This window comes from Platichthys flesus, chromosome 24, assembly GCF_949316205.1.
Source record: "Platichthys flesus chromosome 24, fPlaFle2.1, whole genome shotgun sequence".
In the NCBI taxonomy this organism is placed as follows: Eukaryota; Metazoa; Chordata; class Actinopteri; order Pleuronectiformes; family Pleuronectidae; genus Platichthys; species Platichthys flesus.
In genome coordinates, this window is record NC_084968.1 from 12,488,996 (window position 1) to 12,503,910 (window position 14,915).

General features: G+C 45.2%; 1 protein-coding gene and 1 long non-coding RNA gene across 3 annotated transcripts; one reads left to right on the top strand and one right to left on the bottom strand.

The window, feature by feature from the left end:
* Positions 1 to 415: 415 nt before the first annotated feature.
* On the bottom strand, positions 416 to 14,197 carry lratb.1 (lecithin retinol acyltransferase b, tandem duplicate 1). The gene is made up of 20 exons (XM_062383544.1): positions 13,838 to 14,197; positions 13,082 to 13,182; positions 12,807 to 12,876; positions 12,405 to 12,535; positions 12,226 to 12,311; positions 11,927 to 12,026; positions 11,451 to 11,494; positions 11,066 to 11,143; positions 10,588 to 10,784; positions 9,145 to 9,209; positions 8,926 to 9,032; positions 8,724 to 8,826; positions 8,531 to 8,630; positions 7,647 to 7,686; positions 7,491 to 7,542; positions 7,164 to 7,272; positions 5,346 to 5,429; positions 5,143 to 5,260; positions 4,213 to 4,303; positions 416 to 3,574 (listed from the first exon to the last, which is right to left on the bottom strand). The coding sequence occupies exons 1-20, from the start codon at positions 14,088 to 14,090 to the stop codon at positions 3,500 to 3,502; spliced, it is 2,004 nt and encodes a 667-aa protein (XP_062239528.1). The 5' UTR covers positions 14,091 to 14,197; the 3' UTR covers positions 416 to 3,499.
* On the top strand, positions 10,715 to 12,208 carry LOC133949681 (uncharacterized). 2 transcript variants are annotated; one of them, XR_009920168.1, is made up of 3 exons: positions 10,779 to 11,130; positions 11,351 to 11,410; positions 11,912 to 12,208. It is a non-coding gene; the product is annotated as an uncharacterized LOC133949681 (long non-coding RNA). The 2 variants fall into 2 exon arrangements; XR_009920167.1 differs by lacking the exon at positions 11,351 to 11,410 and having other exon boundaries at positions 10,715 to 11,130.
* Positions 14,198 to 14,915: the final 718 nt, after the last annotated feature.

The following is a 14,915-nucleotide window of genomic DNA, read 5'->3' on the forward strand; positions in this document are numbered from 1 at the left end:
ACACACACACACACACACACACACACACACACACACACACACACACACACACACACACACACACACACACACACACACACACACAGAGAGAGTTCCCATGCTGTCTGCATGTGATGAATACTAATCAAATTAAAGAACCAGTTCATTCAAACCATCTTCACTCTGATCCAGACAGAAAAACCTTCTTCCTGGATCTTTAGTTTAGATTTTTTCTCCTAAAACCAAAACAGTTCTTTAACTTTTATCTTTCTGACTCAATCTAACAATCTAAATTCCACTTTAACAAAAAATCGTTGAAAAAAATGTTGTAGGTTTGTGTCGACTCCTCTTGTTGCTCTACTTCCTGTGTCCAAGACATTTTACAAGTTAACAACAGGCGCACACAGACACACAAAAATCCACTTAAAACAGAAGATGCGTTCATAAAAAATCTCTTTAATCTCTTTAGTAATTATCTACAAAATCACACAGGCTCACTGTTTGGGTTCAGTGCTTTTTTTCCGCATTTCTCACGATTTACATTTGTATCCGTCTAAGATCGTTAATTACAACATTTCTGATTCTATGGAGTTAATCATGTGTGGTTTATAAAATTAGTTTCAAGTTTAAACATTTTTTCTCAGATGTACAAAAAGCGGTAACATGACAGAGAACCTGAGAACTGAAGTGGTCCCCCCCATTAGAATCAACAGTGATACAAAAAATGCACATGTGGTTCCAGAGAAAGGCTTCATGTGGAGAACAGAGTTTAAATTGACTATATGTACCATGATATTCTAAATAATGTTTCTGTGGTAAATTTCAATCTATGAAAACATCAAATCGTAGTTACCACAATAACTATTACTGTGTTTCCTTGGCGTACGAGAAGTTGGAGCTTCTTAGAGCTCTGAGGATTAAAATCAAAAAATAAATCTATGGTGTTCCACAAGGTTCCATTCTTGGACCTCGGATTTTTTTTTAACCAAACAGCAACTAAATGTTCCAGATCTCAACAACTACAGAATGGACTACCATGAAATTTGGCACAGATGACCACAGTCTTTAGTGTGTCAAATACTAACAGAATAAAGGCTGTTCTAATAATCAATATCACTTTCAAAGCATTTTGTGCAACCTAATGAAGCTTGAAATAAAATAAAATACCTGGTATTGTACAAAGATGGATTCTCAGTCATATGCTCTTTTTTTTGGCCCAAATACTACCGACGGCCCAGATCACAAATATAGGATTGATTAACATGACATTTGGCACAGGTGTTCACAACATTCAGTGTCCTGATTTAATTACATTTTGACTTTATGTTTTGTTCTCTGTCCATCTGCATGAGAACATATTTTTGTTAATAAGCAGAAACATCATGGAAACTTAAACTAAGATGTAATGAACCCCTGCTGCCTCGGGCTCCTGTTCGAAACTCAACTTTTGGCAGAGAGGAGGTAAAGAGATAAAAGTAAGATTATTAAAACGTGTGAGAAAATGAGCAACAACTGCCAGGAAATCATTTTTCTACGCAGTTGTGAGCTGTTATGTTCATGTGGTCTATGTTAGATGTTTTTTTTTTTTTTTGGGGGGGGGGGGGGGTAGCTGTGTCACAATGATGAAAAGTTTCGAAAAAATAATTAACAAAAGAAAATGTTCTGTGGGAATCACATGGTTGGAGTTTTGGGAAGCGACAATATGCAGGACAGATGTAAATTCCAACCTTTTTCTCTTGAACCTCGTTGTCATATTTGAGTTTTTTTCCCATGTAAAGTGACTCTGGCCTTTAATAGAAACCGGAATTGAGTTGGAATTCACAGCTTTGATTTTAACACTCACATCTGATCTCTTCAGTTCAATGTTTTTTTATTTTTCTTCTTTTATTGGCCTGATTTACACTTGTTAAACTCTGGTTCCCATTCAGGTCTGTGAAGATTAGTTGTGTCGCAATGACTGTTTGTCTGTCAGGAAGAAAACTGTTTGTTTATTGGTTGAGGAAGACGTTTCATGTGGTTTCCTTTTTCTTGTTTGGAATCATCCCATTGACGAAATACTTCTAGGTACCTAGATCAGTAAAGTCCCAAAGAACCAGAGGAGGTCAAAGGTCGGGGATACATCAGAGAGGTTAAGAAACCAAAGAGGAAAAGGGGAAAAGAGGAGACGTTCCACATTTTTGCTGATGAGAGAAAAGTGCAGCAGCATGAGGAGGACGATTTGGGGAAGGGAGAGAATGATTCAGAGGAGGTGGGTGAGATGAGTTGCTATCCATGACAGAAGCTCTGCAGAGACTCTGTCTGCAGCTTCAGCCTGTTTGCAATTATAGATAAACAGACCAGAGGCCACAGAGTCGGTTTGGTGGAAGGAGACTCACATTCCTGCGGGGCGGCGAACACTGGAGCCCGGTCGTGTTGAGGTGAACGCGCCGTGGGGAAACCAGGCGCCGGGCCCGTTCGACGTGAGGCCTGCGAGCATGTGTCTCCTCTGATATCTGAACAGAGCGTCTCGCTGCCCGGGCGGATACTTTGTTTACCCTCCGAGGGAAAGCCAAACCACCTCTCCCCTTCGGAGGGAAGTAGGAGGTCAGGGGCAATTTCCCTGAAGCTGGCGAGGAGTTTAAATCCAGATCATCATCATGTCCCCCCTGGGCTGGAAAACCCTATCAACATGTTGGTGATGGCGGCAGGAAGCCATTTACCATTCTGCTCAGAGGGTTTGGAAGTTGGATCCTGTGATTCATACGCAGTTACCAACCATTTTTCAATACAAAGATCAAGTCCTGACAAAATAATTGTTGGTTGACAAAACCGTCTTCAGCTCAAGGGCCGTTTAACAGATGTTTTGGAACTTTGAACCACATTACATGGTCCTCAGCAGCGGATTTACACTTAAAATTTGGAAAGAAGTAGTTGAGAAACCTCATCTTTCTGCTCTGGAGCTTTGAGCTAGTGCAGCGGCCATTTTCATTACTGATTCTATCCATTGGTTATTTTCTTGATTAATTGATCATTAGTTTAGAATAGAAAAGGTAAAAAAAGTGTAGTTGTGTAGCAGCGGCGGTCGTATGTGTCTCTTTTTGAATTGAGATGTGTGAGAGAACAACTGTAGCTGTCCCGGTTGCTCCTGGTGAACTGAAGCCTCTTTAAACTTTTACCACAGAGCTCTCAGCCACATCTCACGGACCCCACATTTGTTCTTAAACCGCTCGTTCCAAGGTTGAATCTGAACATTCAAGCTTCCCTCATAAAATTATTTATGGTGTGGTGGCGGAGTATTTTACAGTTTCCTGGACGTCACCCTTTTGTTTCTCATTGTGGTTAAAAATCCTGTGAATCTTTGCCAAATCGCAAATGTTGTTCAGATCCTAAACCTGCTGTTTGGTGTTAAACTGCGCAGTATAAACTAAACTGTCTTCTCCTTGATTGGGTCCTTTTCTCTCGTACGTGATTGTGAATGATCCTGTGTCTCACGTTCGTCTCCTCTCCTGCTGGGAGCTTCATTGCCGCTCGTGGACGTCCCTCAGTCCACCAGTGACTTGAGGTTGGGCAGCCCCCTCAGCTTCACGTCCAGCAGCATCTGACCGAAGGCTTTACCCTGAGGGGAGACAACACCAGCGTCAGCAGACAGTTTTCAGGAGCTGCACTGGTTAAATCTCAAACCGCACGTGTCCGTCTTCACGTGTTTGAATTCCCACATCCTGCGTGTGTCTCAGCTTCATGGGTCTGAGCCCGGAAATGAGGTGTGTGTGTTAGCACATTGAGAGTGTTGAGCCGTAATAGTGTGCGTTTCTTTGATGTGCTGCAGAATCCAGCGAGGCAGTAAAAACTTTACAGCACTTTCTGAACAAGGGACGGATAGAAATAAAGGAGGAGGGAGAAAGACACAAAGGTTCAAAAGCAGGAGCGTTACAGGCGCCAAAGGACACGACCTCCCTGAGCTGTAAACACACTGAATCTCTTCTTCTTCGTCTGTTCTTCTGTCACTCACTCTGAAGTAATCAGTTATAATCTCCGTCCACAGGAACACACCTGAAAACACGTCACATGACCATTGAGGTAGAAGTGTTACTACCTCTAAGAACCAATCAGGAAGAGAACGTGGGTGTGTGATGGAGCTGGACAGCAGCCCTGGGAGGACATTTTGTCTGGTTCTCACGACTTCAAAGAGCCATTTGAAGGTGGTTAGAATGAGGTTAGTGTGTGTGTGTGTGTGTGTGAGTGTGTGTGTGTTACCTGGGGATCGCTGCGCAGGGACGCCACCCCTCCCCCGCCCAGTGAACTCTGCAACACAAAGTTGAGGCCGTGGATCCCTGGCAGCGTGAATCTGCAAACAACAAACACACACCAGTCACCATGGCAGCCCAAACCACCACACTCAACAAAAACCACACCATCAAACAAATGAACACACACACACGCAGAGCCTGGCACCTCATGCATTGAGGTAGAGGGTTTATTGCACACACTGTGTTCAGTTGGATTTGAAAGTGTGTGTGTCCCTGTTAAAGTGTGTGTGTGTGTGTGTGTGTGTGTGTGTTTGTTAATGGGGGAAGGGTTAAACGTGATCATATGCAAAAACCTGTGCACGTGAAAGTGTGTGTTTCTGTCTGCAAGTACTTAAGTGAGAGTGTGTGTGTGTGTGTGTGTGGGGGCCTCCTGGAGGGTTAACGAGCTCTGGCGGTGCACTAATGAAGCGTCGGAGGCGTTTCGGGGTGTGAGAGGAGACGCAGGTCGGCGAGCTTTACAGCCTCCTCCTCTTTATTAGGCTAATCGCTAACACGCCGCTCGCTGAGTCATCGCTCAGACACGTCCGCCCGCGGCCAATTCCCAGAATCCTCCATCATACCTGCGGCCGCCGGTTCAACGCGAGGCTCCTCACATCCTAAAGTAACATCTGCTGAGCAGCGATGTGAAAAACAAGAAGAGAAGAATCTACATCCTCACAAATACACCTGAACACACACACACGCCCCCCCCCCCCCCCGTTTCTGTTGTGCCGCTCTGCTGTGTTAAATGGCGATGACTCAAAAAAAGTTCTAGACTAGCAAGGATTAACAAAGTGAAAGTATCAGTAAATGGGCTGCAGGTGATTCGTTATGGACACGAATGGTGAAACACACATGATGGTGTGTTTCACCCCCCCCCCCCCCCCCCCCCCCTCACCGTGTGACAGCGTTGGCGACTCCAGGCTGAAGGAGGTGAGAGAAATATTCCTCCACCACTGAGGACGTCAGGTGTTTCTTCAGGTACGGGAAGAAAAGAGGATGACGAGCGACGACGCCTAAAGAGAGGGACAGTTATTCACCGTCACTGTTCATTCTCACACAAGGTCACAAATCAGCTTTATTAGTTGCGGTTCTTCTCACCGATGTTGGCTGAGTCTCCTTTGTCTCCACTCCTCGTGTAGGCCAGTTCCTCCAGTCTGTAGCTGTATCGTCCACTGGGCAGGTCTGAACACACACACACACACACACACACACACACACACACATAAACAACCAAGATGACAACTCAAAACCAGGTTTCATCTTGTGTGACTCAGTTCAGCGCTGGAATCGTATTTATTTATCGTTTTTTAAGTCTGTTTATAAATGTGTTTATTTATGGTTTGTGTGACTGTACAAACAAACAGATCTGATTCAAACCAGGTTCAGCTAACGTCTCCCTGTCTGTGTTTGATTCAAACGCTTATTTTACGACTTCGGAAACCTCTTCAAGGGCCGAGTCTAGAATAAGACCCCTGGTTCCTCCTCATGGACTTTTCAACCTCTCTTAGGATATACGTCAAGTCGAGGGCCCCTGGAAGGACCTGGAACACTATGCAAGGAATATCTGCCTCCATGGAGGGACCCATCGAGCACTAACAACATCTCTTTCACAATAAACTGATTAAATTGGGCTCAATGGTTGTGATTTTTCGAAAAACAAAAGCAGATTAATAAATATTAAAAGCAGCAGCTTCGTCTTTTTCTTCCTTTATTCAAACCCTTTTCTTCTGTTAGTTGAGAGGCTTCCTGTTTTCAGCCAGGAATGTGAAGGTAGGGGAAGACGCCAGGACCCAGTGTGTGCGTCTTGCTTTTTGTTTCCCACAATTCCCTTTGTGTTCTCTTTTGGTTTGGTCATGAAACTGGGGTTGAAATGTCTTAAAAGCGTTGCAAGAGTATGTGTGTGTGTGTGTGTTTCTGTGTATTGTGCAGGGCCATGAGAGGGAAGTGTTGGCAAAAGAGTGACAGGAGGAAAAAGTGGCACAGCTTGTACTTCCCATGAATTAGAGCAACACACACACACACACAGACCGTGGTAATTCTGTTTGTGTGTGTGCCTCTGTGTGTCTGTGTGTGTGTATGTGTGTTGCCGTATTATTGGTCTTTATTCTGATTATTTGTTTTCATGGATCTTTGTGTAATTTGGTATTAAAGGGGACATGGGAGTCTGTCGCCCCCTGTAGGCAGTCATCAGTAACACCCCTGTTTGTATCTGGCATGTTTTTGTAAAACTCTTCAAACACGTCACTGACTGTCACTAATTTAATAACTTAAGGACTCCTTGAAGCCAGGGACTCTTCATGGATGCCGAAAATATTCACCAGGACCTTGACACAAAATGTTCTGGAACCTCAGGAAACCCTAGAATCCTTCAAAACACCGTTTAAAGAGCATTCAAGCTTCATCGTCGAACACGTCTTCATCATCTGACAACACTCGAGGACCATTCCCTTTTTCCTTGAGGGACCCTGGAACCTCCTCAGTGACGCACACAACGTCCCCTCGACCCATTTCCAACCCCTTCAAACTCTGCATGGCCCTCCAGATGGATCACTGCACGGTCTCAGGAGCTCACAGAACCTCTTCAAGGACGACAAACCCACTTCTTCCAGGACCCTTAGAACACACTCAAGGCCCCTTAGAACCCTGTCAAGGACCATTCAAACTTATCAAGCCTCTTCATCAGGTCCGCAATTTAACTTGTTAAGGTCCCATAGAACCCATAGACATCTGTCAGCTGATCAAGTTATATTAGTGTGTCTGTAACCATGAAAACAGCACTAATGCCTGACGCAATGTTAGTCGGTAAATGACGTGTGCAAGTAACCAAACAAGGGCAATGTTGGAGATTCATGACACAAACGCACACACACACACAGAAGCAGTAACACAACACTTTTGTTTCTTGTGTTTCCTCACCACTCTCAGGTGCGTCGTCCTCTGTGGTGGGAGGGGCCTCCAGCTCAGGCTTGTCTAGCTCCGCCTCTGAAAGCGTCTCCACCAACTGTCCGTCAACGTGAATGTCGGCCTGCAGACAGTCAGTGTAACTTTGGATTTAATATAAGTAACTGGTAAATAAACTAGTAGCTACAACTGAGTAACTACAACCAACTGGAAACTAAAACAAAGCAAGTAGTCGATTTGATGTTTTATATCTTTCTATTCTTCCTTTATGAAAAATGTCTGGACATGTCTCGACTTCTTCCTCTGGTGTCTTTTTTTTTAAACTGCCACACTCCAACTGACCTTGAGTTCAGATTTCGGGTGCAAGAAGAAGAACGCCTTGAGAACAGGAGACCTGAAAGCAGCAGTGACAACAGGAGCACGTCAGTGGCAGTGAACTAAGGAGTCAAACCTGGCCGCTCGTCTCTGGGGGGGGGGGGGGGGGGGGGGTCCACTCACACTCGGGGACGTCCGCCCACGATGCCGGTGAGTCCCGGAGCTGCAACACGAGAGAACAAGGAAGGCAAGTGTCAGACCACGGGTTCCCGAACTTTGTTTTTATGATTAGTACTTCATTGTTTTCTGTCACCAGAAGTTTCCTCCCTGACATACGGGCAGTCTGGGTTCAAGAGGTGGAATTAATTTAGATCATGTGGAGGGAGCAGCCGAAATAAAGACTGTGTGTGTAAGGGCAGATCTCCTGGACCTTCAGAAAGCTCCAGTGCCAGTGAACTAAAGTACCATCTTTATACAGAACATTGTTACTTAATAAATACAGTTTATGATATTATTATTATAAGTATTATTTGGGTACTTAAGGAAAAAATATTCACGTTGTCTTCACAGAACATATAAAAGTGTTTGAGCAGGTGAAGCAGCTGATCTGAGTTCAGATCTTCTCCGGTCCCACTTACAGTTCAACGGCACAGACGGCATGAATCAGCTGACTCACCGGAGTCACACAGAGTTCGCAGAGTGTGTGTGTGTGTGCCAGAGTGTGTGTGTGTTTGTGGGGGTGTGCGATGAACTCACCATCACCATAAACAAAATCCAAATCTGGTTCAGAAGGTCACGACCCCCCCTTATCTACAGCAACATACACACACTCCCACCACTGTGTTTGTACGTGTGTGTGTGTGTGTGTGTGTGTGTGTGTGTGTGTGCGCGCGCGTGTTCATTCTTTCTTTCGGAGACCTCGGGCTCGGCGTGGATTTCAACTGAACTGAACTGAATCATGTGATCAAACTGTAATCTGATTATCTGCAACACAATTTAAAGTCCGGTGTTAATGTCGTACTTCAGTGGACGTTCAGTGTGCGTTGTGTGTCGTGTGTGTGTCGTACCCATGCCGGTCCCTGCAGGAGCAACTTCTCTGGCAAAAAGTTCCAGAGCCTTCTTCTGTTTGTGGGAGACGGCCATCCAAATCACTGCCTCTCTGGAGCCCTGCACGCACACACACACACACACAACATGAAACACACTATTATTAAAGTATAATGTAACAGACTAGAAAGACACTAAAGCAGTGTGTGTTACCTTGGTGTCAGCGTTGGGACCATAAGTGTCCTCAGCTCCCAGGACCTGGACGTTGACTGAGCTGAAATCTTCCATTCCCAGCTGCTTGAACATCCGATTCGTGCTACACACACAAACACACAAACACGTTAAAGTTAGAGCAGCCAGCCGAACAGACACACACACACACACACACACACACAGTGCTGCCTCCCGTACACACCGTTTGATGATGGTGTCCGCCGTCCGTCTGGCCTTCTCCGTGGCCCTCGGCCCTCCCACTGGACACACCGCCGTCGCCCTGAAGCCGTCCATGTAGGTCGCACACACCTGGGGGTCAGAGGTCAGGGCGACACGTTCAACTTCATTTGTTTCACATGAAACCCGTTAGTGTTTCATTTTTTGAAAAGGATGAGAGAAGAAGAAAGGCCGACTGCTTCACCTTGTAGTCATGTGATGGAGTGAAGCCTTTAGCACCGGTCACTTTGACAGCTCCTCCCTCCACACCTGAATACACACACACACACACACACACACACACACACACACACACACACACACACACACACACACACACACACACACACACACACACACACACACACACACACACACACACACACACACACACACACACACACACACACACACACACACACACACACACACACACCACACAATCAGTGACTCCTGGCGGGACCACAGACTCTCGACCGGTTCATTTTCTGTTCCCTTTCTCCTTTCAAGCGGCGATAAGAGCCACGGGGTCGTGACCCGGTCAAACGAGGCCAGCGGATTCAATTAAGACAGAAATATTTATACTTCCACCGACAACAAGAGCAGAAAGTTCACATCCCAGAGTCGAGGCAGAACTCCCACATAGTTTCCTCTGATGTGGACGAGAGAGAATCCGCACAGTTCGCCTGAGGACGTCTCATCATGTGAACTTTGAATAACCGAGTCTGACAATGTTGGTGAAGCCAGGAGGAGAAGAACAAATACATTTATAATTTTCTATTTTATTAAGAACTTTCTACAGAATACTGTGACTTGTTCATCAGGCCAAATAAGGAGTTATAACTCAGATGTGTTAACTTTCTACTCTGGGATTAGTTCAATGGTGCAATTTTTAGCTCCATGCTAACTGGTGCCAGTTGGACAAACAGCAGCTCACCTGTAAAATGAGGGATTGAATGTTAGCCTCATTTGTTTGTTTATAAAGTGACAACATGGTCCATGTGACTGGTGAGAACCAATCAGGAAGAACTGCATCTTCTGCAAAGCGTCACACACATTCAAAGGATTCTAAGCAGAATTTTGAATGAGTAGAAATAAGAAGATATTTGCCTCGATTCAGGATTTCAGTGTGTAACTTATGTATTTAGTTTGGTATCTAGTGAGTTAGAAGTTATGAACAGTCGCTGCAGATCTGGAATGAAGAGCTGACGTTTCTGTTGAGGATTTCAAATGGAGCAAACGTCAGAAAGGTTGAGTAACGACAAACAAAAACTGAATTAATGACCAAACAGAGAGAAATCTAAACTTCTTATCAGCGAGGAGGAGTTCAGAGGAGGAGCAGGAGAAGTTTCTGGAGTTCGTGTGAGGGTGAGACGCCACAGCGGAGCCACGGGTACGTGTTTGGTTTTGAAAAAAGGAACAAATTAATCACTATGGGCTGATACAGAGTTTATTGGAGGTTCAGAGGAAGGTGACGGGTTCGGTTCGGGGTGAACATGAAGTTGCAGACGCGTTTGTTTAAGGTCACCGGAGAGGAGCGTTCAGGGTTATGAAAACAGTGGACGGTTCAGCCTCTGGTCACGTCCTCATCTGTGACTCTTCATGTGTGTTTGTATGTGTGTGTGAGTGTGTGTGTTTGTGTGTGCACCTGGTATCTCCTTGATGGCCACCTGGGTGAAGTCACAAATGACGTCGGGCAGCAGGTAACGCCGTGGGTCGCCGATCTCGTACACCAGCTGCTCGGCCACCGTGCCGAAGGAGACCAGGCCGCCGGTTTTGGGCGGTTTGGAGAGAACGAAGGAGCCGTCCCTCGAGCACTCGACCACCGGGAAGCCCATGTTGTCCCTGAGAGAGAAACATGTGCAACTGTGATGGAGAGATATAACTCATCCTCGCGTTCCTTTGGATGATTTGAAGCCAGACTGACAATCATTCACCAAGGAGGTTGCTCTCAATGGTGTTTGTCTGTTTGATGGAACTTACAAAAACTACTGAACCTATTTCGATGTAATTTTGAGGAGATGTGGAACATGACCCCAGCATGATCAGAAGATTTTATTCATTTCTCCAGATGTTTCTTCATCTGCGTTTCAACCTTAACATGGAGGATCTGGGCTCGCTCTCACCAGTCAGGAACTTTGTGCCAGTCGGTGAAGATCCCTCCTGTACTCTGAGCCCCACACTCGATCAGGTGACCTGCAAGACTGACACACATACAAATATTTATTTCAATAATAAGAAGAATAAATATAATAAAATGTCCTTTATGTTAAGAGATTGATAAAGTCTCATACTGGATCAGTATCGAGGTTAAATCTGTACGATGCCATCAACTTTGAAAGTCAAAAATATTTCACTCTAAATATTTGCTTCATCTAAAAGAATTTAAAAAATGTGTGCTTCCTGTCCAGGTTACACATGAAACCCTCCGTCCAAAGAAAGAGACGCTGATGTAGGATAAAGTATGAATGGTATGTTTTAATGTGTGTGTGTGTGTGTGTGTGTGTGTACCTCCCAGCTGCAAGTAGGTCATAGTCGTCCCTCTGCCAGCCAAACTGCAACAGATTAAAAAACACAGAAAGACGTTACATTCCTCAACTGATATCTCCTCCAACACACACACACACACACACACACACACACACACACACACACACACACACACACACACACACACACACACACACACACACACACACACACACACACACACACACACACACACACACAGCTTGTATTAATAAACACACAATCTGACACATCTGTACCAAAACATCACACATGCAGCCTCTGTCCTCCAACTATTTATGTTACTTCCTGTGAGACAGAAACCTCCTCTTCCGTTGATCAATCAGTCAAAAAAGAACTCTTAAATGTGTCTTGTTTGATCAGAGTTATGGATAAATAACCATCAACTGCCAAATCTAATATTTCATATTTGTCTCCCCCCCCCCCCCCCCCCCCACATGCAGCCTAATCAAGCGTACGGTGTGCATGAGCGGCCCCAGAGCCACCGCGCTGTCCACGCAGCGTCCCGTCACCACGATGTCGGCCCCGAGATCCAGACAGCGCCGGATCGGACCAGCTCTGAAGACAAAGAGAGTGAGAGAGAGTGAGAGAGAGAGAGAGAGAGAGGGTGAGAGAGAGAGAGAGAGAGAGAGGGTGAGAGAGAGAGAGAGAGAGAGAGAGAGCGCACCCTCATGTGACATGTGTCAGTGAGGACGCAGCCTGATCTCTGACCAGTGATCTTGAATAAAGCTCCGATCAGAGTGTGTGGTGCTCGTACCCCAGATAAGCGTTCATACTGTGGAGCGTCTTCGGTAACCGCTGTCTGCTGCCGTCGGCCATCTTTACCTCAGCCAGGCTGCTTCTCTGACAGGAGACAACTCAGTTCATACAAAAATCATCATCCTTGTTGGAAACGACACATAAAACACCATCGTGGGGGGGGGGGGGGGGTCTCACTTGGGGCATGAGGTCATCGCCGGTAACCACAGCCACCTTAAGGTCGAGGCCCGCCTTCTTGATGACTTCCTGTATGGCCTCGGCGCAGGCCAGAGGGTTCACGCCTCCTGCGTTACTGACCACACGGATACCTGCCAGATAAAAGAAAAAGTGATTGAAGTAATTTTTTGATTAGAGAAATTGATCTGAGACTATTTTAAATAGTAGAATAATCCTTCTGGTAATTTCTAAAGCCTAAATTACAAATATTCCCTGTGTCCTGTTCCAGATTTACTGCTTTTATTTAGTCTTACATTTTTAAAAAAGCACCTTTGTTTCTAGCCAACAGAACCCTACGTAATTTATAGATTAATCCACAAATGATCTATATCAAATATAGGATTTTAAGATTTCTCCACTCACCTTTCCTGTGGATGTCATTAATGAACGGAGCCAGAGCGACGTGGACGAAGTCCGGAGCGTAGCCCAGATTCTACACGAGGTCACAGGACACAGTTTGTCAGGGAGGTTATCACATGATGACAAGCAGAGTCAATACTTTACCATATTACACTTGGATTTGTGTTGCCCATTTTAGAACTCATGCTCTCCAGTGGACAAAGGTGTGTCCACAGCATTGGATCTCATCTTTGTGTTACACAGATCAAAGGCAGTGGAGATTAAGACACTTGACCTACAGGCATCTTGGTCTTAGCGGCGGTGAGCAGAGACATGGTGATCTCACTGAGGTAGTCGAAAACCAGGAAGTCCAGCTTTCCGCTGTAGATCAGCTGAGGCACTGAGGACACACATGAATACACACAATAAATCAACGCACACGATGACCTCATTGCTCTGCACAGACGTTCCCAGCCATGATCGCAGCTGACATGTAGGAGCTGATGACTATGATGTCATTGAACACGTGTGATTTGCTCCCTCAAGTCTGTCGTGGGTCTGATTCTCTTTTAAGGTAATCAAGTTTATAGTTCATCATTTCAGTAGTTTGTGTAGCTGGAATGCTTTGATGTATAACTGTCTCCTTCAAATTAAAACAAGGGCATTTTATTGCAATTTCTAAGAAAGACAACACATAGAAACATAATTAAAACATAATCATTTCCAGGGTCGCTGTAATGGATGTGTTGGTTCACTGTTGTTTATGGAGAAACTTGTAAACAATATAATGCTTTAAATGGACACTTGTAAACATAAACATGGTCAGTGGTGACAAAAAAACACACGTATGTGGTTTTTGGGGACAATTGAATCGTTATTGTGTTTTTGGGGACCATTGAGGACATTAATATGTTTCTGGGACCATCGAGGACAGTGGAGCATCTGACTGATGTCTCATTAGCTCTGTACCTGTGTTTAATCCCATTAAAGTGTGTATCTGAGGCACAGGGCTGCTCGTGCTAAGCAGCCAGCGGGGACAGTTTCTGTCTCTGTACCTGAGGTCGCTGTGTCCCCCCAGAACCCGGAGGCACAGCCGATTCGGACCGGTTCGGTCCTGGCAGAGCCGGTGAGGCCCCTGGAGCCGCTGCGGGTCGGACGCTGTGTGTTCGGGGGGAACGCGGCGGACGAGCTGCAGCGCAACAAGTTCGAGTCCGAAGACAAACAGACGAACTTTCCCGAGTGTCTGCGGCGCCACAGCGGCCCGAAGCCCGCGGGTCCGCTGCGGAGCCACCGGGCGAGAGGAGACATCTCGGATCAAAGGTTCTTCAGGTGGAGGAACGGGGGTTAACAGAAGGAGATCAAAGCCACAGCTCCCAAGTTCAACGTACTCTGGTCCAGCCACGAAAACAGTCCGACAGGAAACACGGGACGGAAGGTTCCGTGTCCCACCCGCGGCCCCGAGTTATTATGATCAGAGTTATTAAGTTGTTTAACTTTTGTTTACGCCTGCTCACTTCTATTCTGATACAATTACAAAGAACTAGCGACGATCATCACTTTCAATAAAACAAATTAAAGAGAGAATTTCCTTTATTTATTTGTATACATATATATAAATACATACACACACATCTGGTGGTAGCTTCATGAACCGTGTTACGTCCTGCTCGGCATCACAAGAAGGAGCAGGATGGAAAACATCTGGTCTGCTCGCCGACCTGATTTGTTTAATGCTAATTGCTCAGAAAGCCTCAGTACACTTTTCATAAACAAAGAAAACACTTACAAATCATTTCTGTCAAGATAGTGGGAAGATAAACAAAGGCAACACCTTGGGTTTTGCATCATGCAAAGAAGCTGCCTTTTTCCAGTCACAGATTTGAACAACAATCATCATTACTCTGACAGGTCACCTGTTCTTAAAAACGGAATATTGACATTTAATCAGTTGTCAGATGTTTTTATCCAGAGCGACACACGAGTGAGGATCAAGCTTCAGAGAGAGATATCCGATAGTAATGCAACTTTTAAGGTTTGTGTATTTTTCATGTTTTGAACTTATTTCGATTGAGTAACATTTACGTTAAGGCCAGGTAAAACCATAACGTTTCAAAGAATACATCCAAAGTAATG

Bases quoted from the DNA above. Each gene is read 5' to 3' on its own strand.
- lratb.1 (XM_062383544.1), bottom strand. From the start codon at position 14,090: ATGTCTCCTCTCGCCCGGTGGCTCCGCAGCGGACCCGCGGGCTTCGGG. The intron at 12,877-13,081 runs GTAGGTCAAGTG...GACCTCGTGTAG, and splicing joins CCGCTAAGACCAAGATGCCT to AATCTGGGCTACGCTCCGGA. The intron at 12,536-12,806 runs GTGAGTGGAGAA...TTTATCTGGCAG, and splicing joins TAATGACATCCACAGGAAAG to GTATCCGTGTGGTCAGTAAC.